At 37.6% G+C, this 25,435-nt stretch overlaps 2 protein-coding genes and 1 long non-coding RNA gene across 3 annotated transcripts; 2 read left to right on the top strand and 1 right to left on the bottom strand.

Moving 5' to 3' along the window:
• Positions 1-504: 504 nt before the first annotated feature.
• Positions 505-1,415, top strand: LOC121265585 (heavy metal-associated isoprenylated plant protein 41-like). Its single transcript, XM_041169266.1, has 3 exons — positions 505-622; positions 741-819; positions 1,082-1,415. Exons 1-3 carry the CDS (start codon positions 617-619, stop codon positions 1,225-1,227), a joined length of 231 nt encoding a protein of 76 aa, XP_041025200.1. The 5' UTR covers positions 505-616; the 3' UTR covers positions 1,228-1,415.
• Positions 1,416-18,329: 16,914 nt separating this feature from the next.
• On the top strand, positions 18,330-21,679 carry LOC121265590 (glucan endo-1,3-beta-glucosidase 5-like). The gene is made up of 2 exons (XM_041169273.1): positions 18,330-18,983; positions 20,389-21,679. The coding sequence occupies exons 1-2, from the start codon at positions 18,586-18,588 to the stop codon at positions 21,488-21,490; spliced, it is 1,500 nt and encodes a 499-aa protein (XP_041025207.1). The 5' UTR covers positions 18,330-18,585; the 3' UTR covers positions 21,491-21,679.
• A 222-nt stretch (positions 21,680-21,901) lies between these two features.
• LOC121265592 lies at positions 21,902-22,721 on the bottom strand. Its single transcript, XR_005940700.1, has 2 exons — positions 22,233-22,721; positions 21,902-22,134 (listed from the first exon to the last, which is right to left on the bottom strand). It is a non-coding gene; the product is annotated as an uncharacterized LOC121265592 (long non-coding RNA).
• Between the last annotated feature and the right edge of the window lie 2,714 nt (positions 22,722-25,435).

Below are 25,435 nucleotides of genomic sequence, written 5' to 3'. Positions count from 1 at the left end.
AAGGCCCGAATCATCTTAACGGGCTGAGAATGACTTTTCTCCCATTCTAGCTTGTTGTGCAATTTTTCATGCATCAACGCTACTAACTGTTGAATTAGATTAAATTCTAATTTGGACCCACGCTTTGATAATTTCTTTTGATAATTGGAATATTAGTCCGGTAAATTTTCAAGGGCCCCGATATTTCTGAATAAGTGATCTGGCCTTAATATTATTTATTGGAAAATCCTGATCCTACTCCTACGGTTGATCCATGATTCATGAGCTGGCCAGCTAGCAGCGTTGTTGACACGGATCGATCATCGATTATATAATTGGAAGCTTGACTTTACTTACGTACGATCCGAAGACCAAAATCAAAAGACTAAAGTGATGGGAAACACCGGTCACGTGACTTAATTTAATCAGGAATCTTCCAGGAAACGCTTCTGGCTAGCTTTTTCTGACTTTTTCTATCAATATTCCCACAGGAAGTCTTTTCTCAATGGTTAGTACGTTTCCATTGATAAAACGCGGCCCGGGGCTTTCTTTCGTCTTAATTCGTTTTCTCTATATATAGAAGTCCTGTCTATTTTCTTGGCTCTTGAAGACGACAGACAATAGAATCGCTAACCTCATGAAGGTATTACTTGCAATCACATGATATTGATCATATTTTTCGTTCTTTAATTTTGGGATCATTATATATATATATATACATATTCTGACGACCTCTTTCTCCATGGACGTTAAATTTGCAGCAAAAGATTGTGGTTAAGGTGCAGATGAATCGCGAAAAATGTCAGACTAAGGCACTCAAGGTCGCAGCTTCTATAGATGGTTAGTACAAGTACTACGATCGATGATTAATATATACAGCTTAATTCTCGCGTTCAAAATAACCTTTGAATATTAATGATTTTACGTATTGATCTCCATATATATATATATATATATATATATATATATATATATATATATAACACTCATGTTATTACTTGGTAAAGATGTCAAAACCATGCATATGTATGTGTGTGTGTGTCATGTACTCATGTTGGAGTCTAGAATCAGATTATGTATAAGTGATTTGCAATGCATGTAGGCGTGGATTTTTTGGGCTTAGGAGCGGAGAAAGATAGAGTGGAGGTGATTGGGAATGGAGTTGATGCTGTAAAGTTGGCTACAAGTCTGAATAAGAAGGTTGGGCATACCGAGATTATCAGTGTAGAAGTGATGAAAGAAAGCTAACATCAAGACCATAAAATATAGATACTTGCGTGCATGCCATCAGACGCGCACAGATAGAGAGCCGAGAGATGTTTCTAAGAGAGTTTTTTAATGCACATTCATTAATTTCGCATGTATGTTTTCTTTATCCATTGGGCAGTACTTGATCAGTGAGATATGATATGTTTAATCCTGAGAAAGATTTTTTATATCTCTCTTCGTTAATTCCTAATTTTCTGATCTCATTATTATCAGATATATATATTAGCTTATAAATAAAAAATACTACTATTAATTATGATATAAAATATATTAGCTTAGTGCATCGTACGTGCATATTTACATGAATTAGTGCATGCATGTGTTGCATCGCAGCCAACGGTTTAAGCCGAACTTAATTTTCACGCGCAACTTCATTACTATATATATATATATATATATATATAAACAAAATATGATCTTATTCAGAAATTTTTTCGATCATCATCTCAGTATTTTCTAAAAAACAATTTCAGTATTTTCTAGTTTTTCTTACCTCTTCAATTATAATAATAATAACAACACATAACATTAAAAAAAAAAAAAAAAAAAAAATAGAAGAAGAAGAAGCTGGGACGGCCTTGTAGGTTCTGTTAGAGTATCTAAAATTCACTATGTAATTTTTATAGGCACTTCGAGAGGCCTGAATCTCCAATTTGTAACACACATTATTATAGAAACTGGATAATCCATTACTGAAGCACTGAAAGGTACTTAAAGCAATTGCAGGTAGACTTGGTCAAGTGATGATCAACGGACGCAACAGACTCTACTACATAATTGACCCATGGCTAAATAACTGACCATGAAAATATAAATAGACTTAAACTGACGCACTATACCAACGTGGCCCAATAAACATAACAACTCAAATGGACTAACTGCAACAAGTAAAGTAACTAACTTAATGGGCCCTCTTCTTTGACTAAGCTCACGTGCTTAAGACAAAGACCCTAAAGACTAGGGTTTCTTTTCCAACCGTAACATATCATTTTTCTTCAGCAAGCCTTGTCCTCAAGGTTGGGAAAGCGCCGTTTGAGCTCTTCGTAGTCCACCCATGTAGCATCTTCTCTGGCCATCCCTTTCCATTGTACCAACATCTCTACACCTGCCTTTCTTTCTTTCTTGAGCAACCTTCGATCTAAAATCAGTCCGGGCTCGGGCTCGGGCTCGGGCTCTTGGGTTCCCTCCATTGTTACTCTTGGCAGCTCGGTAAGTGGTTCTATGTGTTCTCCAACCCTTTTCTTTAGGTAAGAAACATGAAAAATAGGGTAGATTTAACTTGTATGCAACTTTCCCTATTTTTTGAACTATCGTGTATGGCCCATAATATCTTGGTAATAACTTGAGGTTCCTTCGCAGGACCACGAACATTTGTCGGTAAGGTCGTAACCTTAGATAAACTCTGTCTCCTACTTGAAACTCCCTATCAGATCTTTTTAAATCTGCATATAACTTCATCTTGGCTTGTGCTTCCTTTAAATTATCTTGGACTAGTTTGTTGATAAGCTTTCTGTTTCTAAGTTTCTCATCCACGGTTTGAACCCTCGTAGATCCTACTTCATACGGCAACATTCTTGGGGGTGGCTGCCCGTAGACTGCTTCATATGGTGAAACCCTAATTGAGGTATGCTCTGATGTATTGTAAGCATACTCAACCAGAGTTAACCATTGTGACCAGTCTCGTGGTCTGTCTCTTGAAAAGCACCTCAGATAGCCCTCTAGTATTTTATTCATCACCTCTGTTTGGCCGTCAATTTGAGAGTGGTAAGTTGAACTCAGTAGAAGTTCAGTGCCACTAAATTTGAAAAGTTCTCTCCAAAACTGGCTTGTAAAGATTGGGTCCCTATCATTGACAATGATTAGTGGAAAACCATGCAATTTAAATACATTGTCTAGAAAAATATGTGCTACTATCACTGCTGTATATGGATGTGAAAGAGACATGAAGTGAGCATATTTGCTCAATCTGTCTATCACCACCATGATCACTGTGTGTCCACCTGAAGGTGGCAACCCTTCAATGAAATCCATGCTTATATCTTGCCAATTCCTAGTGGGTATTGGCAACGGCTGGAGCAAGCCTGCGGGTTGTATTGTTTCCACCTTATTTCTTTGGCATGTATCACAAGCTCGTATGAAGGCTCGAACATTCCTCCTCATACCAGACCAATAAAATTCTTTTTTTAATCGAGCATATGTTTTATATACTCCCGTGCGGCCTCCTAACGAACTGTAATGGGACTGCTGCAGGATCTCTTGTTAGAACGACACCAAGTTCCCCAAATGTAACCTGCCTTTGTAAAAGAGTAAGTCATTACGGACTTGGTACTGAGTTTGGTCCAAGATTCCCTTATGGTAGTTGCTCAATAGCTCCTGCAACTGGGAATCTTGGTGGTAAGTATTTTTTAACTCTCCTATCCATTGGGTTTGCATGAGGCTTATGGCTTGTAAGTATGAGTGATTGATTTGTGTGTTATGGAGGAAAGGCTGTTTGTGTTCTGTTTGGGAGGATGAATTGGATTCTGGTATGGTGTTTTGGTTGGTTGTTGGTTCTGGTTTTCCTGTATAAGGTAGCCGAGATTGGGCATCTGCCACCTTATTGGTTTTCCCACTTTTGTACTCTACCGAAAATCATAGCTCAGCAACTTGGATACCCATTTCTGTTTGGCAGAGGTGCCCACCCTTTGCTCCAAAAGGTATTTCAAGGCCTGTTGATCAGTACGGACCTTGAAATGTTGACCAACCAAATAATGTCTCAATTTTCTTATGGCCATCACCAAGGCTAACAACTCATTCTCATAAGTAGATAGCATAAGACTTTTCCCCTTTAAACCTTGACTTAGATAAGCAATCAGCCTACCTTCTTGCATTAACACATCTCCTAACCCTTCACCTGAGGCATCATATTCCACCACAAAATCCTTAGTAAAATAAGTAATTTTAAAACTGGAGGGCTAACCATGGCTTCTTTCAATTTGTCAAAGGCTGCTTGAGCCTTGTCAGACTACACAAAGGAGTTCTTCTTGAGTAGAGCTATTAGGGGTGTTGCTATAGCATCATAACCTTACACAAACTTCTTGTAATACCCTGTGAGACCCAAAAATCTCCTTAAAGCCTTCAAATTTCTGGACAGTGGCCAACTCTACATTGCTGTAATCTTGTGGGGGTCGGCTTTAACACCATCTTTAGAGATTAAATGACCAAGATATTCCACCTCACTACAACCAAATACACACTTTGACTGTTTTGCAAACAACTGATGAGATCTTAATGTATCTAATACAATCTGCAAATGTTGTAAATGGTCTTCCAATGACTTGCCGTAAACTAATATGTCATAAAAAAAAAACCAAAACAAACTTTCTTAAATAGGGTTGGAATATCTCATTCATCAATCATTGGACTGTGGAGGGGCATTGGTAAGTCTAAAGGGCATTACCAAAAACTCATAGTGACCCTCATGGGTCCTAAAGGTTGTTTTGGATATATCCCCTTCATACATTCTGATTTGATGGTAACAAGAATGCAAGTCCAATTTAGAAAAAATTTCAACCCCATAAAGTTCATCCAATAGCTTCTCAATGTTAGGGATAATGTACTTATCTTTTACCGTATTTTTATTGAGGGCACGATAGTCTACACACATTCGCCAACTCCCATTTGCCTTCCTAACCAGTAGCACAGAGGATGAATAGGGACTTTGACTCCCTCTTATAATTCCACTTCTCAACATCTTCGCCACCAGTCTTTCAATTTCTGCTTTCTGGTAATATGGATATCTATAAGGCCAAACACATGTTGGTTTTGAGTCCTCTTGCAAAACAATTTTATGGTCATGACTCCGAGGTGGAGGTAGACCATGGGGCTTTGAAAACACAGCTTCAAAATCCTTCACTATTTTTGACACTGCTGGTATACTGACTTCTTCTGTTGTCCTCACTTCCCCTCTGATTAAATGCAGCCAAAGTCCTTTACCAACCCATTTTTTTAATTTAGGAATGTGTTCCTCTTCTTCTAAAGATTCTCGGGGTGGTTGCAGCCCTTGCAATTTACATTCACTTCCCCTGAAATTAAACTGCATAGTTAAGTCAGTAAAATTACACAAGATGGACCCGAGACCTTTTAGCCAATCGACCCCTAACACCACATCACAACCTCCCAAAGTCAATAAATAAAAATTAGCTTTAACCCTTAAATTCTGTAGTTGGATAGGAACTGCCCTACGGTAACCTTGGCAAGGAAGGCTATCTCCATTAGCCACTTTGACTGTCAACTGGCTCTCTCCCACTGGCAACTTTGATCTCCTTGCTACATATGAATCCACAAAACTATGCATGCTTCCTGTGTCAACAAGAATTAAAACCTTTGATGACTAATAAAACCTTCAACCCTCATGGTCTTAGGTGATAGAGAACCTGCCATGGCATGTAGTGAAATGCCTAGCAACTCCCCTAACTCCTTTTCTTCCTTAGCAGGTTCATCTAATTGAATTAAGGCCAACTTTCCTTCACTGGTTTCAGCTTCCTCCTCTTCTTCCTCTTCTAATCCTTCCAACAGAAAAATCCTAGGCCTGCTACACTTGTGATTAAAATTGAATTTTTCGTCACAGTAGTAACAAAGCTCATTCTCTCTTTTTTCTTGCATTTGGGCAGGCGATATTTTTTTTATGGGAAATGTGGGTTTTCAGTTTGGGTTGTAGGTAGTGGGGTTGTTTCTAATTCAGGTCTAGGTGGTGGTGGTAATCTCATCAGTGGTGCAGGTGCAGGTAATTTTGGCATATAGGGAAAAATGGTTTGGGTTGGAGTTTGGTTTCTGCTGGTTCCTCCTTTTCTTCTAGCCACCTCTTTCTCCTACAATTTTGCTAACCCAAAAGCAGCTGAAATTGTGTTAGGCTTAAGCATGGTCACCATTATCTTCAAATCATCCCTTAACCCACTTATAAAAGTGCTAATACGGAATTCCTCCGATAATCCACTGATTTTATTAGATAGGTACTCAAATTCAGTTTGATATTCTTCAACAGTAGCAGTTTGTTTCAACTTAGTGAACAGCCCTACTGGGTCCTCATATGTTGAGGGTCCAAAACGCACTTTAAGTGCAGACAAACTCTTCCCACCCACCAATAGGTCCTGAACCCATTAACCAACAATACTAAGAAAGTGTCTTTCCTTCCATATGGAAAAAGACTATCTGGAGTTTTTGGTCCTCAGAAGTATTAAAATAAACAAAAAATTGTTGTGCTTTTTAGATCCATTCCATGGGTTCAGACCCATTGAATTTTGGAAAATCCAACCTTAAGATTCTAGCCTGAATACCCCCACTCCCTTCAAATAAAGGATTATTACTTACCTGATTTCTTCTTGGTGGATTACCTGCTATTGCTGCTAACTGTTCATATGAAGTTGTCAAATTATTTAGTTGTTGTAACACTGCTTCCAACATATGTTTTGTTTGGTCTTGTTCTTCACGTAAGTGCACGGTTTCTCCTTTCAGCATGGACACTGCTTCCGCCAATTAAGCATGGCGTGTACCCTCAGTCATGTCGCAGGAATGCGGCTGTGATACCACTGTTAGAGTATCTAAAATTCACTATATAATTTCTATAGGCACTTTGAGGGGCCTGAACCTCCAATTTGTAACACAAATTATTATAGAAACTGGATAATCCATTATTGAAGCACTGAAAGGTACTTAAAGCAATTACAGGTAGACTTGGTCAAGTGATGACCAACGGACGCAACAGACTCCACTACATAATTGACCCATGGCTAAATAACTGACCATGAAAATATAAATGGACTTAAACTGACGCACTAAGCCAACGTGGCCCAGTCAACATAACAACTCAAATGGACTAATTGCAACAAGTAAAATAGCTAACTTAATGGGCCCTCTTCTTTGACCAAGCCCACGTGCTTAAGACAAAGACCCTAAAGACTAGGGTTTCTTTCCCAGCCATAACAGGTTCTGGGCCACCCAAGCATGTGATCATGACCGACAATGATGTCGACCCTTGTAGGCAAAAAGGTTCCGTATGGATGTTTGAGATTGTTTAGATAACATCCAAACATACTCAAAAATAAATAAAATATTTTTTGTTATAAATATTTTCATGGGGATGGGTTTGAGCCACACCTCCTTCAAAGGAGGGATTTTTGTTGATTTATGGAGAGCCTGCTCCACTTAGACCCTGGCATGTGGCTTAGCACCAATGCGCTCATGCGCAAAGGGTTGCAACCAGTGAAAGGGCATAGCGCCTGGAGCACAAAGGCACAATTCTTGGCAAATAAAATGCCAAAAGTCACACAGGTTTCAAACTTGTGTGAGTTATTTGGTAGGGAAGCAAGGTGATCGTTGGACCGAGATTTCAAGCAAGGTGCGAGTTATTTTTGAGATATATGACGATTTTTCACATGGTATGAACTAGAATACTGAACATGTGAGGAGTTTGGAAAATAATCTTACTTGACTGCTTGCAGTAAATGTTCAAATGATTTAGAATGAAATTGAATCTTAGTTAGATGATAATGAAGATATGACATATATATATATATATTTGACAATGAAGTGTTGGTTTCACAATATATCAGAGTAGATATCCTGAATTTTAATTGCAATCTACACTCCATTTCATGTAATTAAGTTTTCAATGTGTTATCCATTTATTTCCTTTTTTGTTTTCTTTGACTACAAAGAAGATATGTAAGAAAAATAACAATAGAAGAATCGGAACCATGGGCCATTTCATACACAAAAGCCACAAAACCTCACCTAACGGCCTCACCACTGCATGACCCAACTCAGCAAACCATGATTTCTCGAAAAAAAGACACCAACGCCAAGACTATGTCATTTCTCTGCACTGCAACTTCGATATCGATCCACACCTCTTATCCCTCATGACTTGCAACATCCCATTTGGAATTTGTCAGTATGCTGAAGTTCTCCCTCTTTGTTTCAACTTTCAACTTAATTCTTTACTTCATTTATATGTACTTTTTTTTACTTCTCGATTGCCATCAAATTCCCTTGATCAGCACCATATACATATGGGAAAAACTTCAAACTGGATAAGTTGTTAAGTGGAAATTTACACCATCTAATAATATTATTATTGAAGACACTTACACAAGACACCAGACCACTGAAGACCCAACGGCTACAAAGCCAGATATGGCAATCTAGCCACACAAAGACCCAACAGCTACAAAGCCATATATGGCAACCGAGACCTAAATCCTCTATTTGTATTGCCCCATATCCCGTTAATAGTTCCTCTGTAACGTTACAATACAGCTTGTAGTTTCCTTACTAAGCTATGTACATATTCAACATATAATGGAAGACTCATGCATGATGCATGTTCTCAGAGTGTGTGAGACATTTACACAAACACTTGGTTCTCAATTGCCTTTAATTATGACACAAGAATTCTATCAAGGAAAAATGGAACTGATTGTAGGTAAGCTGTCTCATACGTCTCCCCACCCTGTCGCTCTCTCTCTCTCTCTCTCTCCCCTCAAGCTAACTATGTGATTTTCGTCCTTTTCTCTCCTCAAGCTCTCACTTTCTCTCACCCATCAGACACTCTCCCTCTCTCTCCCCTCAATTGATCTCCATGCCGGTTCAAAAATACTGGGGGGTTACATACTTGGGCCACCTCTCTAGTGGCACTTCATGGAGGGCTTAGCCGTTGTCAGCCACTCCTCCTCCTATTCCTATCCTCCCTGCCAATGCGATTGTTCTTCTCAGCCACTACTCTCCAATCTCCATTCCCCAAGGTTCCTATTAATGATGTTCTACTTTCTAAAGTATCTATTTTCCTTCTTAGATCTATTTCCCTTTCTTGTTTGATCTCCTACATTAAAAAAATAAAAAATTGGGTAGATCTTGCGCATTAAAGAAGAATATGTTGGAAAAAAATTTCTGATCCAAGATATTTTTTCCTTTTTGATGATATTATAAAAAAGGCAAAAATGATAATAAAGTTCATTTATAACCATGGTTGGGTTTTGGCATTGATGAGAAAAGACTTTACCAAAGGTCAAGATTTGTGTCGTTCTGCAATTACAAGGTTTGCGATAATTTTTTTAAGTATTCAATGCTTGCTCTTGTTTAAGAAAGAACTCAGACAAATGTTTACTTGTAATAAATGGATTGCATCAAGTCATTCTAAGAGCAACATAGGGAAGGAGATAGCTGGGATCGTTTTAGAAGATAAAGAGTTTTGGACTCAATGCCAATTTATTGTTAAAGTTAGTGAGCCTTTAGTTCGTATTCTACGACTTGTTGACGGTGATGAAAAGCCTGCTATGGGATATTTGTATGATGCAATGGAAAGAGACAAAGAGAACATAAAAGCAAGATGCAATAACAAAGTTAGTGTATTCAGTCCATTCACCAGGATCATTGATTCTAGATAGGATAAGCAACTTCATAGTCCATTACATATAGCGGGTTGTTTTCTTAACCCTGAAATTTACTATAGCCCCAGCTTTAAAAATAAAAATGATATTGTAAGAGGCTTCACTTGACTTGTATAAGAATGCAGAAGGTGAGTTTGGAAATTCTTTAGCCATCTGCCAATATGATAAGATTAATCCAGGTATTATTGTTTATCAATATCATTTGTTAAATAGTGTGACTTTGTACTTTAAATTTTATCTTATTTTATTTTTACTTGTATTTAATTAATAATTTATAATTGCATTATTGTTATAGTTGCATGGTGAATCCAATTTGGTTGCGAGGTTCTAACGCTTCAAAGGTTTGCTGTTCGAATGTTAAGTCAATTTTGTAGTGCAACTGGATGTGAGAGAAACTGGTGCACATTTGATTTTATTCATTTGAAGAAGAGAAATAGGTCAGTGCATAAACGTTTGAATGACTTAGTATTTGTTCGTTATAATTTGAAGCTGCAAGAGAGGTAAATTTTTTTAATACTAATATTTTCACTTATATTTGATTTTATTTTGACAGGAGCATAAAAAAGGAAGAGATGCTTTAGATCCCATCAATCTTGAAAACATCGACTTGATGGAAGAATGAGTGAGTGAAGAATCTGAGCTTCTTGATGAAGAAAATTTGGATTGGGCAAGTATTGAGGAGCCATTAGCCTCACTAAATGAGGAAGACGATGATAATGTTGGTGTTGATGTTGATGACGGTGGTGACATTGATGAAAATATTTTGATTAACATGTCGAATCCTGATCCTTATTGTCTTTTTGATGAGGGTGAGTGATTTTTGATGACGGTGGTGACGTTAATGATTTTATCATGATAATATTGGTGTTTATGTTAGTTGTAACTTAAAACTTAAGATTTGTATTGAGAAGTATGGAGTTTATGACTTATTTTGTTGTTATTTTAGATTTTGGAATACAGTTAATGCTTGTATATATATATATATATATATATATATATAATTTATCCATGTAAGAACTATTTCGAAACGGTACTGGTATTGAAACGATATCGGTACCGAAATATTATTCTGAAACGGTACACAAAACCGTACCGGTACCGAAATATTTTGTTCTAGTGCCTTGACCGGTACGACCTCCGGTACAGTATTCAAAACTTTACTCTTCATTCCCCAAGATTCCTATTAATGATATTCTACTTTCTAAAGTGTCTATTTCCCTTCTTAGATCTCTTTCCCTTTCTTGTTTGATCTCTTAAATTTTTTTTTTTTTTTTAAATAGGGTAGATCTCGCGCATTAAATAAGAATATGATTTCCCACTTCGATTAATAATTTTCCACCCTTTTTTTTTTCTTGCTGGGCAGTTGTTAATATGTTGTTGGAAGCATAGTTGAAATATTGATGTTCGTTAATGGGCTTGGGGATCTTTTAGTTTCTTATAAGCTAGGTTCGTAGCTTCTTTTTTGTTTTTATTACTTTTAACACAGGTCTTCCATGGTGTACAATTGGCTCCAGATCTACATTGAACCAATTCGATATATCACCCTAGTTCCATCTTTGGATGAAAATACTGATGTTTAGAGCAACCGAGTAGGCTTGAGGTGAGAGAGAGAGAGAGAGAGATGGGTGAGAAGCTCTTGTTTTGGGCTTGAGAGAGAGAACTAAGGTATTGTTTGTTTTCAGAAAATATCTCATCTCACCTCATCATTACAACTTTCTCAAATCCCCATACAAAATAAAATAAATAATTCAACTTTTTCAAATCCCAAAACAAAAATAATATTAAAAAATATATTCTAACAATATTTTATTCAACGTTTTAACTTTAATCTTATCTCATCTCATCTCATATCTGAAAACAAACCAGCCCAGTGCGATGGCTTAAGGAGAGAGAGAGAGAGAGAGAGAGAGAGAGAGAAAGAGGGGGAGAACAAGTGAAGGGTGATACCCATATGGTGTCGAGTGGGGTGGGCCCTTTTGTCAAAATCCCAAGTTTAGTGGCCCCACAGCCAAGCTGACAACCATGCCATGACAAGGCTTGATGGGCCCATGGCTGATGGCTTGACACTGTCATTGACAAGGCTGAACAGCCTCACGACCCATGCTTCGAATCTGTCGCTGACAAGCCATGCCAGCCCACTAGCAGCAACATAGCTCCATGCCAGCCAGGCACTACGTGTAGCCCAGTAGATAGGCCAGCGCCTAGGCCCATGCCTGGGCCATGCCAGCCCCACACCAGCAGCTATGACAACCATGCCCATGGCCCATGCCATGAGCCAGCCTAGGCCACCAAGGGCCAACATATGCCACGGGCCATCATGGGGCCCATCCAAGACTTACTTTACAAGGGGGCCTTTTAGAGTTTCCCACTTATGTTATTGCTTTAAATAGAACCCTTTTCATTTACATCTTTTAGCAAATTTCTTTGTGGACAGTTTGTTTGTTCTTGAGATCACTTTTGGTGCCTTTGCACTTGGGCTACTTGGGTGCAATTCGTGAATCCCAATGAGAGGAACATCATCTTGCAATTCGTGAATAGGTGTTGTTCTATTTATCTATCTTTTGATTATTTTTCATCACCTTACAATTCGTGAATGTATTGATTCCTTTATCTATCTATTTATCTTTCTTATGTTTCATCATCTTGCAATTCGTGAATAAGTGTTGATTCCTTTTATCAATCTTATGAATATTTCTCATTCACTACCCAACTATCAAATTATCCATTGTTTGTTCATATATTTTCCTGCATTTTCTCATACACCAAACATACCCAAGCTTCATATTTCATATCCTTTGATTCCCTACAAACCATTCCTAAAACATAGCCTCTATCCATCCAAAGTGCCTTTGCCGAAACCCTAGCATTTCATAAGGATTTCCTAAATTTTAGGAATCCTAATCCTAGCCTCTCTTTACAATTCCTATATTTTAGGATCATCTCTTGACCTAGTTAAAACCCTAATCCATCTTCCAATCTCTCAAAATTCAAAATACACCCCTTACCCTTGTTCAAACTTCAAATCCTAACAACTCTCGTCCATCTTATCATTTAGGATCAAGCTCTAGCCACTTTATCCATCATCCAAGCCCTATATTCCATCTCCAAATCCTCTAAATTTTAGGAATTACCCTAGACCAAAACAAACCCTAATTCTCATCTTTTCTTGCCCTAGCCAAAAGACTCTAGCCCTAATCCATCCCCTCCAATTTCGAAATTCCCCTTAGCCACCATCCAAACCCCAGCCTCACTTCACCATACTAACCCTAATCATCACCTAAGTAGCGCCAACACCAAGGATCATCAAGTCATGCCACACTGCATCAAACACACAAATTCATCACTTAGATCACCCCAACTCATCATTATCATAATCAATTCCATCACTAAACACCATACCTCCATCAACCTAGGGACCCTCCATTGCCATAATTCGTTCAAAGTCAAGCAAGTTGGCGAGAGACATTTGGTCATCACGAGGCAAAGCAAACTAGCAAATCCTTAATATTTAGGGACTTGACCGAGGTCCCTACACCCTCCCCCTGGAGGCGGGCCCCCCCAATCTACCGCCCCCGCCTAAGCCACAATCCATTAGGTCTAAAAATTATTTTTTGGTCTAAAAACTTTTTGAGACCTAAATTATAATAGAATTTAAATTATATTAAAATTTATGAATACAAAAAGAATTTAAACTCATTAGAGTTGAATTTTATAATGCCTTGACCTGCTACGCCAACATTTATATAAGAGACTAATGTAATACAATAGTCATACTTAAATAATGTGAGACTTGCTATATCTAATAACTTGAATACAACTTCAAGTTTTCAACAAGTTGTATATATTTATATACAATATATTTATTTAATAAATATTTATATTAAAATTAATATTTAATTTTTTATATTAGGGGAGGCGGAGTGGGGGGCGGGGTGCTAATGGTGGAAAAAGATCAATTCGATAGATCATGAAAACATTTATGAAGCTATATCGGGTCAGCTTGTAAGTCCTACCAAATCTTCTATGTTCTTCTCTAATAATTTTCCTCTTGGTAGGAAGAGTGAGGTGCTTTGGATTATAGGTTTTGTGGAGGGGAAGTGGCCTTGTAATTACCTTGGAGTTCCATTGCATGTGGGTCAACTCACAGCTCGATTATTTGAGCCTTTACTTATTAAAGTGCAGAAGAAACTTTCGGGATGGAAGAGTAACACTTTGATATTCAGGGGAAAAATAACTCTTATCAAACATGTTCTTAGTAGTATGCCCATTCATATTTTATCGGTGGTAAATATTCCGAATGGGGTCTATAAAGTTTTGATTTCCATTTTCTCTAATTTTCGTTGGGGTAGTAGGGATGAATCAAAGAAAAGAAAATGGGTAGCTTGGAGTTGAATTTGTTTACCGGTGGAAGAGGGTGGCTTGGGCATTAGTGATCTCGCCGAAGTTCAATCTTCTTTATTTATGAAATTTGCTTAGAAATTATTGGTTGGAAACTCTTTATGGGTTGAAATTTTTAGGAAAAATATATGTTGGCGATGGTCATCCGGCTTTAGTTTTGGGCACTCAGAGGGGTACTAGGTTCTGGAAAGGGATCATGGATGTATTTCCGTTGTTGATTAGGAATTCCAAATATTTGGTTCGGAGTGGGAAGATAAATTTTTGGTTTGATAATTGCTTGGAAGATGGTTCTTTGGCAGACTCAATAGAGGTTAGGGATGGTCCTAATCTGAAATTGAATGTGGTTCTTGTTCATTATGGTTGGGATGAGCACAAGCTTTGTGAATTGGTACCAGTGGAAATTGTTACAAAAATTATTTCTTCTCAAGTAAGGCTGAGAGCTAGACGAGATCTATTCATCTAGGTGCCGAAGTTTGATAGTATTTTTAGCACCAAGTCGGCATAGGATATCATCCGAAGGAGAGGTAATATTTGTTCTTGGAGGAAATGGTTATGGCAAAAACATGTTCCAAAAAAAATGTCATTTGTTTGTTGGAGAGCCCGGAAGGAAGCATTACCTGTGGATGCATTGATTCAAAAAATTGGTATTCCAATAGTTTCCAAATATAATTGTTGTTTTTCTCCTCAGGTTGAAACTATTGATCATGTGTTGTGTGAAGGAGAGATGGCACGTAAAGTGTGGGATTATTTTGCTGCTGTATTTGCTATTAGACTTCCTCAATTACGTACTTGGCAGGGTGTGGTGAACGTCTGGTGGCTTCGGGTATCAAGAACTTCTCAAGTTGGGTTGTGTAGAGGTATAATTTCCATTTTAATTTCTTGGGCACTTTGGCGTTCAAGGTGTGCAGCACATATGGAGGATGAGGCCATGAAGTGGGAAGTGGTGGCTCGGATGGTCAAATATTATTTGCTGGATATCTCTCCATAGGTTCAGTGCTTTTCAAGGTTGTCGTCTAGAGATGAAAGAATACTTACGAAGCTTAATTGTCCTATTGCTCCTATTACCGTAATGCCTCCTAAAGCAATAGCATGGACTAGGCCAAGGAGGGGATGGTTGAAACTTAATGTGGATGATGGTTCGAATGGAAACCTAGGACCTTCTACAGGTGGTGGTATTATACGAGACAATCGTGGTTGTGCTTCGGCGGGATTTGCGCATTATTACGGTATCTCGACTAATTCAGTTGTTGAAGGGTGTGCATTATTGGATGGACTTAGATTGGTGCAGCAACTTGATGTTAGAAATTTAGTAGTGGTGGAATGGATCACATCTGGTGCTTGTAATCTCCGATATATGTAGGATTTTTGGGAAAAAAATTCAATCTCTTTTCCGATTGCTGAATTGCCGAATTTATCACATCTATAGATAAGTCAATATGGTGGCTGATTTTTTGGTAAATGAATGTGCTAATAGTAACATCATGGAAATTGTTGGAAATGATATTGGTATTGGAAGGCTGCGGGGTCTCTTGAGAACGGACTACTTGGAATTGCCTCATTTACGTAAATAAGTTCTAGTGTCTTGCTTGTTTGTATATGGTTATTCCTACGCCTTAGTGATGATTTTTTAATAAAGGTTCTATTTTATTAAAAAGAAAATATGCATAATGTGTCACCAACTTTTATAAAGATGGACAAACCGAATGCTTTTGCGTCTTTGTGAAAGGTAGGGAGGGAATCTCATAAATATCGTGTTTACTAGCTATTTATATGGCCTCCAAAAGCCATATATGCGTCTACTTTTACAAATCTCCAAAAGTCTAAAAGCAGGTAGGAAATAGAATAAAAGTGTACTTATCAACTTCCCAACACCCACAATTTCGCTCCAACGAGTCTCTCTTACTAGAGTTCGAGCCATCCAGCCCATGTTCTGAGCCTACAAAAGATGAATGGAATTACTTTGGGGATGGTCTAGACAAGTGGCCATTACTGCCTTTAACCTGCGTTATAGATTTATGTCGAAGATTTGCAAGCAAACAATGTACAAAGGGTACGTATAGATAATTAGCATAGATAAAGATAAAGCACCATTTGCATGCTTTGCCTGCCCAGAAACTAATACGAAGGCATGATGCCCGGCCAAAATAAATCAGGTCCATCACTATATAGATGAAAAATGGTAGAAATTTTGTCTGTTATAATGATTGTCCATGGGATGGCAACATACTGCATTCTTTCAGAACTGGGTCTTTTTGTAAAGAGGTTTGTCCCAAGAAAAATAAAGGATATATAGAAAGGGATCGAACTACTGCACAAAAGCCAATTTGCGACGTGGTATGGCATGTTAGATCATGTCAATCGTGTCCAAAGAATGTTTGAAAATGGCCTTCTTTGGGTGATGGGGCTACAGGTGAAAAAATCAATTGTAAGTCTTTGAGCTTGATTATGAGATAATAACTATTGGAATTTAGACTTTAAACCTAGTGTGATACCCGATTTTGATAAATGATAAACGTAGATGGTGCATGAAATTTCATATTGTTTGAGTATGAGAAATTCTTGCTCTTTATAATGTTTCAATAAAGATATAATTGTTTTATTGATGAATTCTTTTAGAGTATAGGTCATGCAGCTTAGACTTTCTATTGAGGCGTTACAATTGGTATCCGAGCATATCTCATTCAGAAATATGGGACTTGAGCTGTAAAGAAAATTTTTTGATTTTTATAATATTCTGACAGGGCTTCAATTGTATATGTTATATCTAGGTTTTGTAAATGCTTTTGTACTATCTCTACTATTATTGAAACTAGAAATTTACTTCCGAGGATGGGGATCCTAACAACTTCCCCATAACAACTTATCCAGTAATATTAATCAAGAATAAGAAATGGATCAAAATGGTTTGCTCTCTTGTTTTATATATGGGGCAGTAATAAGTTTAGTGTCATGCTGCAACTACTGATGCAGACTTATATATTGTTGTTTGCCTGAGGTAATTGAGGCTCCATGGTGTCCGAAATGGGCAGCACTTAAGACAGTGGATATGCAGAGAACATTGGTTTTGCCTTCTTGGCAGGCAAATTATAGGACACCTCCTAAGGTGAAGAAATTGAGAAAATAATGAATTTTGATGGATATCATTATCCATAGGGGGATGGCGGCACGTGAAACTCATGTGTATCGAAGGAAGGGTCCTATTAAAAAAAGAATAATACTACTATGCTTCTAAATAATGTCTCATTTTGATCGCTCGTGTATTTAGTTTTTTTTTTTATATATATTTTTTTTCCTTTTACTTATTGATTAAGGAAGTAATTATTAATATATTGATATTTTTTTTATATTTTTTTAAAAATATTTTTAAAATATTAAAAATATATGAATAAAAAAATTAAAAAAATTAAAAAAAAAATTTACCTTGAGATAAATTCAACGGTCACTGTTTGACGGTATCCTAGCAGCACTCTTCCCGAAAAAAAAAATGGAGAGTTTTGAATGAAAAAGCAATGCTTGAGCTGAAAAATGAGGTAGTTGTCTCATATGGATGGCGAGGAATATTTTACCACTCACTTGGCAATCAAACTCCATTGAGGTGACATTCAATTTCGAGCATCTAACCACAAAGAGAATTATGAACCATCTATCTAGATGGCATAATCCTGAGCATCATATAACTTTTAGCAGCAACCATTGACGCATATCGCCGGATTTTCGGACCCTTAACCCCACCCCACTCCCTAGCATTAATGCTGATGCCAGATGCGGTGGGCATGGTGCGCCTACTTTGCGAATTCCCCATGAAAGTTGGTCACAACCTCAAATCTAATAAGCAATTCCTCACTAACGACAAAGATAGTGTGCACCTTTCATTATCCGAGTGCTGAGTAATTTATTAATTAATTTCAAAACTCATATAGATTCTTAGATAACTGAGTAATTGAAAAATAATTTGACAATCTAAAACTATACGAAACATTACTCTAGAAACTTACATTGCCCATCCAGCAAAGGTGAATTGCAAAGGCACATCTGTTTTATTACTACTAGCTAAGATGGTATGTCACATCATATGCACATTCTCTCTTTTTTAGACGTGCCTACATTTGCCATTTGCATAAAGAGGCAAAGGGTCCCTCACTTCTAAAAAAAAGGTAGCAGCAAAGGGTAGTCATTGGAGCATCTGGCAGTGGAGGGTATTTTGGTCATGGTTTACATTTTCATAGATCATTCATAATCTCTGGGAGTTTCTTCAGCTCTACTCTTCTTCGGTGGTTTGCATTTGACAGGCAAGCCCCTGGCTCTTCTTAAGATTTGGAATTGGAACCAGCAGGTCCGGTACTGTTGCTCATTCCCTCCCTCGCGGAAGAAACTGTGTACAGCTTTCCTGGACAAAGCTTCAAATAAACCTTAACAGACAAAAAGGAAGCCTTTTCTTTTTACCTGTTTGGGCCAAATTGCACATCTTTCTTGAATAAAGTTTCAAGTAAACCTTAATGCTATGACTGAATGAATGATTTTGGAAGCCCCCAAAGTCTCCATTTTCAAACGGACAAGAATGATAGAGCCCAGATTCAGATTCAGAGCCGTAGCTCTCCTCTCTGTGATTCTTGTTGTAGGTTCATCTCTGAAGGCAGAATCAGCTATAGGAGTGAACTGGGGGACTCTGTCATTCCACAAGCTGAAGCCCTCCACAGTGGTGGATCTCCTGAAAGTCAATAAGATACCAAAAGTGAAGCTGTTTGAGGCAGACCCGGATGTTTTGGAGGCTCTCATGGCGAGTGGGATACAGGTCATGGTTGGTATCCCTAATGAGATGCTGGCTACCTTGAGCTCATCCACTGTGGCCTCTGATTTGTGGGTTCGACAGAATGTGTCCAGATATGTGGTTAAAGGTGGTGTTGATATCAGGTAACTTCTCTTCTTAGGCTTATTTCTCTAAAATCTGTGGATCTTAATCATTTAGTTGTTTTGGTTACCAAACGTTGGATGATCAACTCCACTGAGTAAATCGCCATAGCTATATGCGGCTCATTTATTCCCACCTTTTCACTGAGCAACCACGAAAAAAGGATTAGCCTTTTTCACTTTTTTATAGCTTAATTGTATTGTCAAGTATGCACATTGTCATCGAGTATAATATGAGCATTTGTCGCCCAGGGTGATACTGGTATATCTTGGGCAGTGATCTACTCGATCTGCTTAGTCAGGCATATGAGCAATGCCTAATTGGGGGGATTACTCATTAATTTGAATGTGTAGCCAAAATGATTTGTTTCTGCTTGGCATTGAAAATTCCCCCACAATAGAAGGTAATTGTTATTCTCTCACGAATGGGAAATTATTGTTTCCCATAATTCAGAGTAGGTGCTAAACTTGTGGAATAATTTTTTTCTTGCTGCAATTTTGAAAGTTCACTGGCAAATGCAGTTATTACAGACAATTCAGGTCATAACTTCTTAATGTAAAATCACTTCCTCGTTTGTTTACACGGATGAGAGGAGATGAGATGGGAGTTGAATAAAATATTGTTTTAATATTATTTTTGTTTTGGAATTTGAAAAAGTATAATTGTTTATTGTATTTTGTGTGGGAATTGTTCATCTCATCTTATCTCATCTAATCATTACAACTTTTCCAAACTTTTTTTTTTACTTATCAAAAAAAGTTTGGGAAAGTTGTAATGATTAGATGAGATAAGATGAGATGAGATGGTTTGTGAGAACAAACAAGGCAGGTTTGTTCATTTCCTACAGCAACACCTTAGATTTAAATAATATCAAAATTTTGGCACAAAGCTTAAAATGATCATTTAGTGGCTATATCAAATTCATCCAGGGAAGGAAAAGAGAGCAAAAGGTAAAAAAAGGCCGGTCCATGGATTAGTCTACTTCATGCACTATCTCCACTTAAGTAATGTACTTTGGGCTTCTAGTAGTTCCATTGAACTGCTGATAATTCTGAGCCTGTCCTATGAAAACTTTGAATTTCAACTTCTCCAATCTTCGCCTCGTGAGAGCGATAGGAACTTAGTTTTATTAATGAACCCTCACTTATGGCAGAGGAATACGATGCTACAAACAAACATCTAGAATATACAAAATCAAATAAAGCTCAAACCAAGATGTAAGCTTAATTCTGGTCTTTCTTCAAATAGTTTTTTCTTTGCCAATTTGCCCGAGGCCCGTGTTACGTTATAAATGACACATCTTAATAAGAGTGCGCAGTATGTGTTGGATATCTCTCTATCTTTCTCGCACACAGGAGTTTCAGGTTTCCATCAACAAGCTATTCAGTTCTTACCTTGTCATTGCAGGTATGTTGCTGTAGGAAATGAGCCCTTCCTTTCTAGTTATTCAGGTCAATACGAGTCTTATGTCATGCCTGCACTGCTCAACCTACAACAGTCCTTGGCCAAAGTGAATCTTGCAAGCTACATAAAGTTGGTGGTTCCTTGCAATGCTGATGCCTATGAGTCCTCTATTCCTTCTCAAGGGGCATTCCGACCTGAACTGAACGAAATTATAACTCAACTTGTTTCCTTCCTGAACTCAAATGGTTCCCCCTTTGTAGTCAATATCTATCCATTTCTAAGCCTCTATGGGAATTCGGATTTTCCACAAGAATATGCATTCTTTGAGGGGACTACTCATGCCGTTACAGATGGGCCCAATGTTTACTACAATGCATTTGATGGAAATTTTGACACTTTAGTTGCAGCACTAAGCAAACTTGGATATGGTCAGATGCCTATAATTATTGGGGAGGTTGGTTGGCCGACAGATGGAGCCATTGGTGCAAATCTCACTGCTGCGAGGGTTTTCAATCAAGGGCTCATAAATCATGTTGTGAGTAACAAAGGAACCCCATTGAGGCCAGGTCTGCCTCCTATGGATATTTACCTTTTCAGTCTACTTGATGAAGGGGCAAAGAGCATACTTCCAGGAACCTTTGAGAGACATTGGGGCATTTTTTCCTTTGATGGCCAAGCTAAATATCCACTAAACCTTGGTATGGGCAACAGATTATTAAAGAATGCAAGGAATGTTCAGTACCTCCCATCCAGATGGTGTGTGGCAAACCCATCTACAGATTTTTCGGCCGTGACAAATCACATGAAACTTGCCTGTAGTGTAGCAGATTGCACAACACTTAACTATGGGGGATCATGTAATGGCATTGGAGCAAAGGGAAATATCTCATATGCATTCAACAGTTACTATCAGCTGCAAATGCAGAATTCACAGAGCTGCGATTTTGATGGGCTTGGTATGGTCACTTTCCTTGACCCTTCTGTTGGTGATTGTAGGTTTCTTGTTGGCGTCACTGATGTTAGTTCATCAAGTTCTCGACCGGTGCATCGGTGGGTTATTCCTTGGGGTTTAATTATGTGGGGATTTTGGGTCTTTGTAATGTGAAACGAGGTTTCGTTGGTGGGTTTTTCACAGTCCCCCTCTTCTGAAACTAGGAATGCTAAACATAGGAGATAGAATACTATAGTTATTTAGAAAATCAAAATTATTCCGGGTATGTGATTGACCGAGTGTATCATGTAAGAAACAGAGTAAACGCCTGTGGAGCTGAATTATTCAATTATACTTTTTTTCTTTTTTTATTTCAAATGGATACTGATGTCGATCAGATCTTTTAATAATCCACTGCATTCTCCATGTTGAAGCTTGATTTGTAATGAGATATGGCCACGAAATAGATGTGTAAAATGATGGAACATGGTTCTGTTATGGATTTAAAATATTTCAATTAACCTGGATACATCCATCAAAGCAAAGTTTAGTTGTTGAACACAGAAACCAAAGAGAACCTCATTCGGGAAATCAAACCATTAGAACCTTCTGCTGCTTACAGAATGATGCTCCAACATACAATTATTCATTTCTTTTTGTTGTTTATTTGGTAAGTTTTAGCACCATCTTGCTATTCTACTTTAGTAGTGACAAATCGTAACACTTTGGGATGCATCAAGTGCAACATCCGTCTTCACAGCATGCTTTTCCACAGCGGATTAATGGCTTCCAAATGAACCAGCAGCAGCGACAACCAGCTTCAAAAATCATGGATTCATGAGGGTTAAAATCCATGCGCATAAAAGTTAAAACTGACACCATGATGAGCAGCAAGGAGATATGATAATGACTTTACCTTGGGGTTGAACCACACGCTCAATTAATTGCAGACGAACACCTACCGTTGCATTTACTGACATGATAATGGATGCCATTACCAGGAGCCAAGCAACAGCAATCACCAATTTCTCCTTTCTCACCATCTTCAAGCCCACTCACAACTGTCTGAACAAATATAGTATGACATCTCCTTCGACTCCTGCATCCTATTTATAGTCGTGTTTCAATCCTTTAGCCGAAGTCGATGACCTCAAGTCTCTCCGTCAACTAGGCATGTGGTGCTGTTTCATCAAAGGATGTGGGTGCCTTGTTCTTTTTTCAAACAAGAATTATTGGTTTCTATACAGTATAATGCAACTGGTCCGCCATTGTTGACTACATCTTTATTTCCATTTGGATGTTATGGAAGTATCGTTTTAAACGTAATATAAAAAGTGATTCAGAAGAAAGAAATGGTACTCGAGAAACTTTGTACCCTTTCCAAAATTGGAAGATACTAGAATGTTTCTGGCTGGTCTGTTCATTCTTCTGCATAAGCCAAACATCTCTGTCGTGATTGCACTAGTTGGGCTATATGCATTGAACAGAGCACTAGACTCCAAAATTTTTCTTATTTTGCTTTGAACCATATCGACAGTCCACAAGCATTGAGAAATATCAATTTTGGTAATTTGTTTACCATTTACGTTAATAATAATAATAATAAAAACACCCTTAACATAATGAAATTCACATATCTTGAGCTATCGTGCAGTAAATGAAAATTTTGATCTTCAAAATCTGGTTGAGAACTTGGTCTTTGTTAAGAACTAAAAGGAGAATCAATCACATGTGATACAAGGTTTATGTGATTCAGCAATATACCTACATCCATTGAGCTGCAAAGAGTTTTATTTCAGATGATAACTAAAGAGTACGGCGGTGGTACACGGGTATAATACAAGTACAAGTATATCCTAATCTAGTGGATCAGGTTGGATCAAGCATCTGCTTCATGTCTCAAGCTTAATTGAAAAACCATCAAAAAATTGGAACGAATCTTTAATGAATCGGATCAACTTCCCCCGGGGGGGGGGGGGGGATGGCGGCGGCTCTCATCCACTAGGCCATGGGACCAAAAACACTTTTTTTTTTTAATTGTAAATTTAAACTTGTACATATGACCATAATTTAAAAACTAATAACATAGTTTTTAAAATTTTCTATTTCATATTTTGTGCAAGTTATAGTGTGGCATAATACGGTCTTTATATAGGAGGTTAAGATAATACAAGAGTTCTACATTGCTTAAGAAAGACACTTGTATTGTCTTGACCTCCTATATAAAGACTACATTATGCCACACTATACTTGGTACAAAATATTAAGTAAAAATTATACTTAATACATATTACTATATTTATATAAAACATATGTAAGTAGGAATTGTTAAAGAGCTAAATATTGATCAAAAAGCCTTAAGAATATTGGATACTAATTTGGTTCAACATTTAGTTTTCAGGATTATAACATTCCACCATGCTTCCGAATCATATGTCTATGGCGGCCCACTCTTTCGATATTGACCTGGTGGTAGTCATTTCCTTTTTAACAACTTCACTCATCTATCAGTATTTAATGACTTAACACTATACCTATACAAAATACTAAGATATTTTAATTCAGCCTATAAGTCGTCCCCTCCGCGACTTGAATCCATGATATGGGCAACAGGGGCCCGCAACCCTCTGGGGCTAGCCTACCCCCTACCCGTCACCCCTGCAAAGGTTTCTCCCTTCAAGGTGGGGCTAACAAGGGTAGGGTAATAGAATGCGAGTCCCTACTGCCCAACCCTAGGATCAACAAGTGAGCTGCCCACAAACAAAATCAGGCCCACATTGAAAAGGCCCAACGGTCTTTTCTTCCCTAGCCGCCTTGTGTTTGTGCGTTAGTGATGGAAAACCTAACAAACTTTCCAGTGGAGATAGGAAATAAGAGCCTTATATAATTTACTAAAATAAGTCTATCCATCTTCTGAAAAACTAAATCTACCCACCAAGAATTATAACATATAAGGCTAAAGTAACTCTACCCCATCAAGAGTCATAATCTATAAATTCTTTAAACTTCTATAAAATTTATGAGAAATGATAAAACACCAACTTTTTTTTTTCTTGGCAAAATACACTTCGTTGATAAATAGGAATTGTCCAGTATAAAAGATAAACAAACCAGAACTTCATTGATAAAACACCAACTTATCTACAATTTATATACAACCATTTAATAAAATAATATTATTTTTCAAAATTCTCTTTAATTTTGCTTTAACTTTATATGATTAATTTTTAAATAAATATTATTATATTAAGAACTGGTGATTTAGTTGTAGATGAGTGGTGCTCTGTCACTTCAAATTTATTGGATTTTATAAATTCATGGGTTACAAAACTAAAAGCATGAGTTGAGACAACCAAATGATATGCTTTAAGAAATTTGAAGACTTATCAACATTTGGGGAGTTAGACGGTGTTGGTGCAAAGGGGCTGCAAAACATAAAATTGTGAGAGAAATGTTTGTTTCAAGGCGCGTTATAATGTCACTTTCCTTAAAATAATATTCGCTCCCACCAATAACGATATGCATATGGGTTGCAAGTGAATTTGTCTCCAAGATACAATGAAGTCTACAACAAGTTTATTTGTCTAATTGTGTTATGCACACATAGAATTAGATTCCGAATACCCTTAGATTTTTCTATTCAACCAAGAGATTAGAAATCTGTTCTCTGTAGAATGATTAGATCCTAATAACAAGTTTTGAAGAAATGAAAACTTTTGGAAGAGAGAGATTTTCGAAATTGCCTTCTTAGACTCTTTTGCATTCTTAGGCCAATGAATCTATTTATAGATAACCAAATGATGTGAATGAAAAGTTGTAATTTTTTATTTTTCTGAAATACGATTTGAATAGGTATATGTATTACACCTGCTGCCAATCAACAAATAATGGTCATGCTGATTCCCTACCGTCCTTCTCGCACGGGTTCGATCCCCAAGTGGTGTGACTTTTGCCATTTATTTTCCAAGAGTTGTTGTGCCTTTGTGGGCCAGGCGCGTGGGCCCTTTCATGCGTTGCAGCGCCTCGCCATTGTCTGCGTATAGCATGCTCTCTATAAATCAATAAAAACCCCTTTTGTCATGGGGGTGATTCGAACCCTAGCCCTTTGGATAAACCATA

This window comes from Juglans microcarpa x Juglans regia, chromosome 5D (genome assembly GCF_004785595.1).
Source record: "Juglans microcarpa x Juglans regia isolate MS1-56 chromosome 5D, Jm3101_v1.0, whole genome shotgun sequence".
Classification (NCBI taxonomy): Eukaryota; Viridiplantae; Streptophyta; class Magnoliopsida; order Fagales; family Juglandaceae; genus Juglans; species Juglans microcarpa x Juglans regia.
This window is presented reverse-complemented; position numbering and strand designations above follow the sequence as displayed.

What these genes read in the sequence shown, in the direction of transcription:
- LOC121265585 (XM_041169266.1), top strand. An exon ending in GGTCGCAGCTTCTATAGATG is followed by an intron (nt 820 to 1,081) that starts GTTAGTACAAGT and finishes CAATGCATGTAG; the next exon opens with GCGTGGATTTTTTGGGCTTA.
- LOC121265590 (XM_041169273.1), top strand. Translation starts at nt 18,586, where the DNA reads ATGATTTTGGAAGCCCCCAAAGTCTCCATTTTCAAACGGACAAGAATG. An exon ending in AAAGGTGGTGTTGATATCAG is followed by an intron (nt 18,984 to 20,388) that starts GTAACTTCTCTT and finishes TTGTCATTGCAG; the next exon opens with GTATGTTGCTGTAGGAAATG.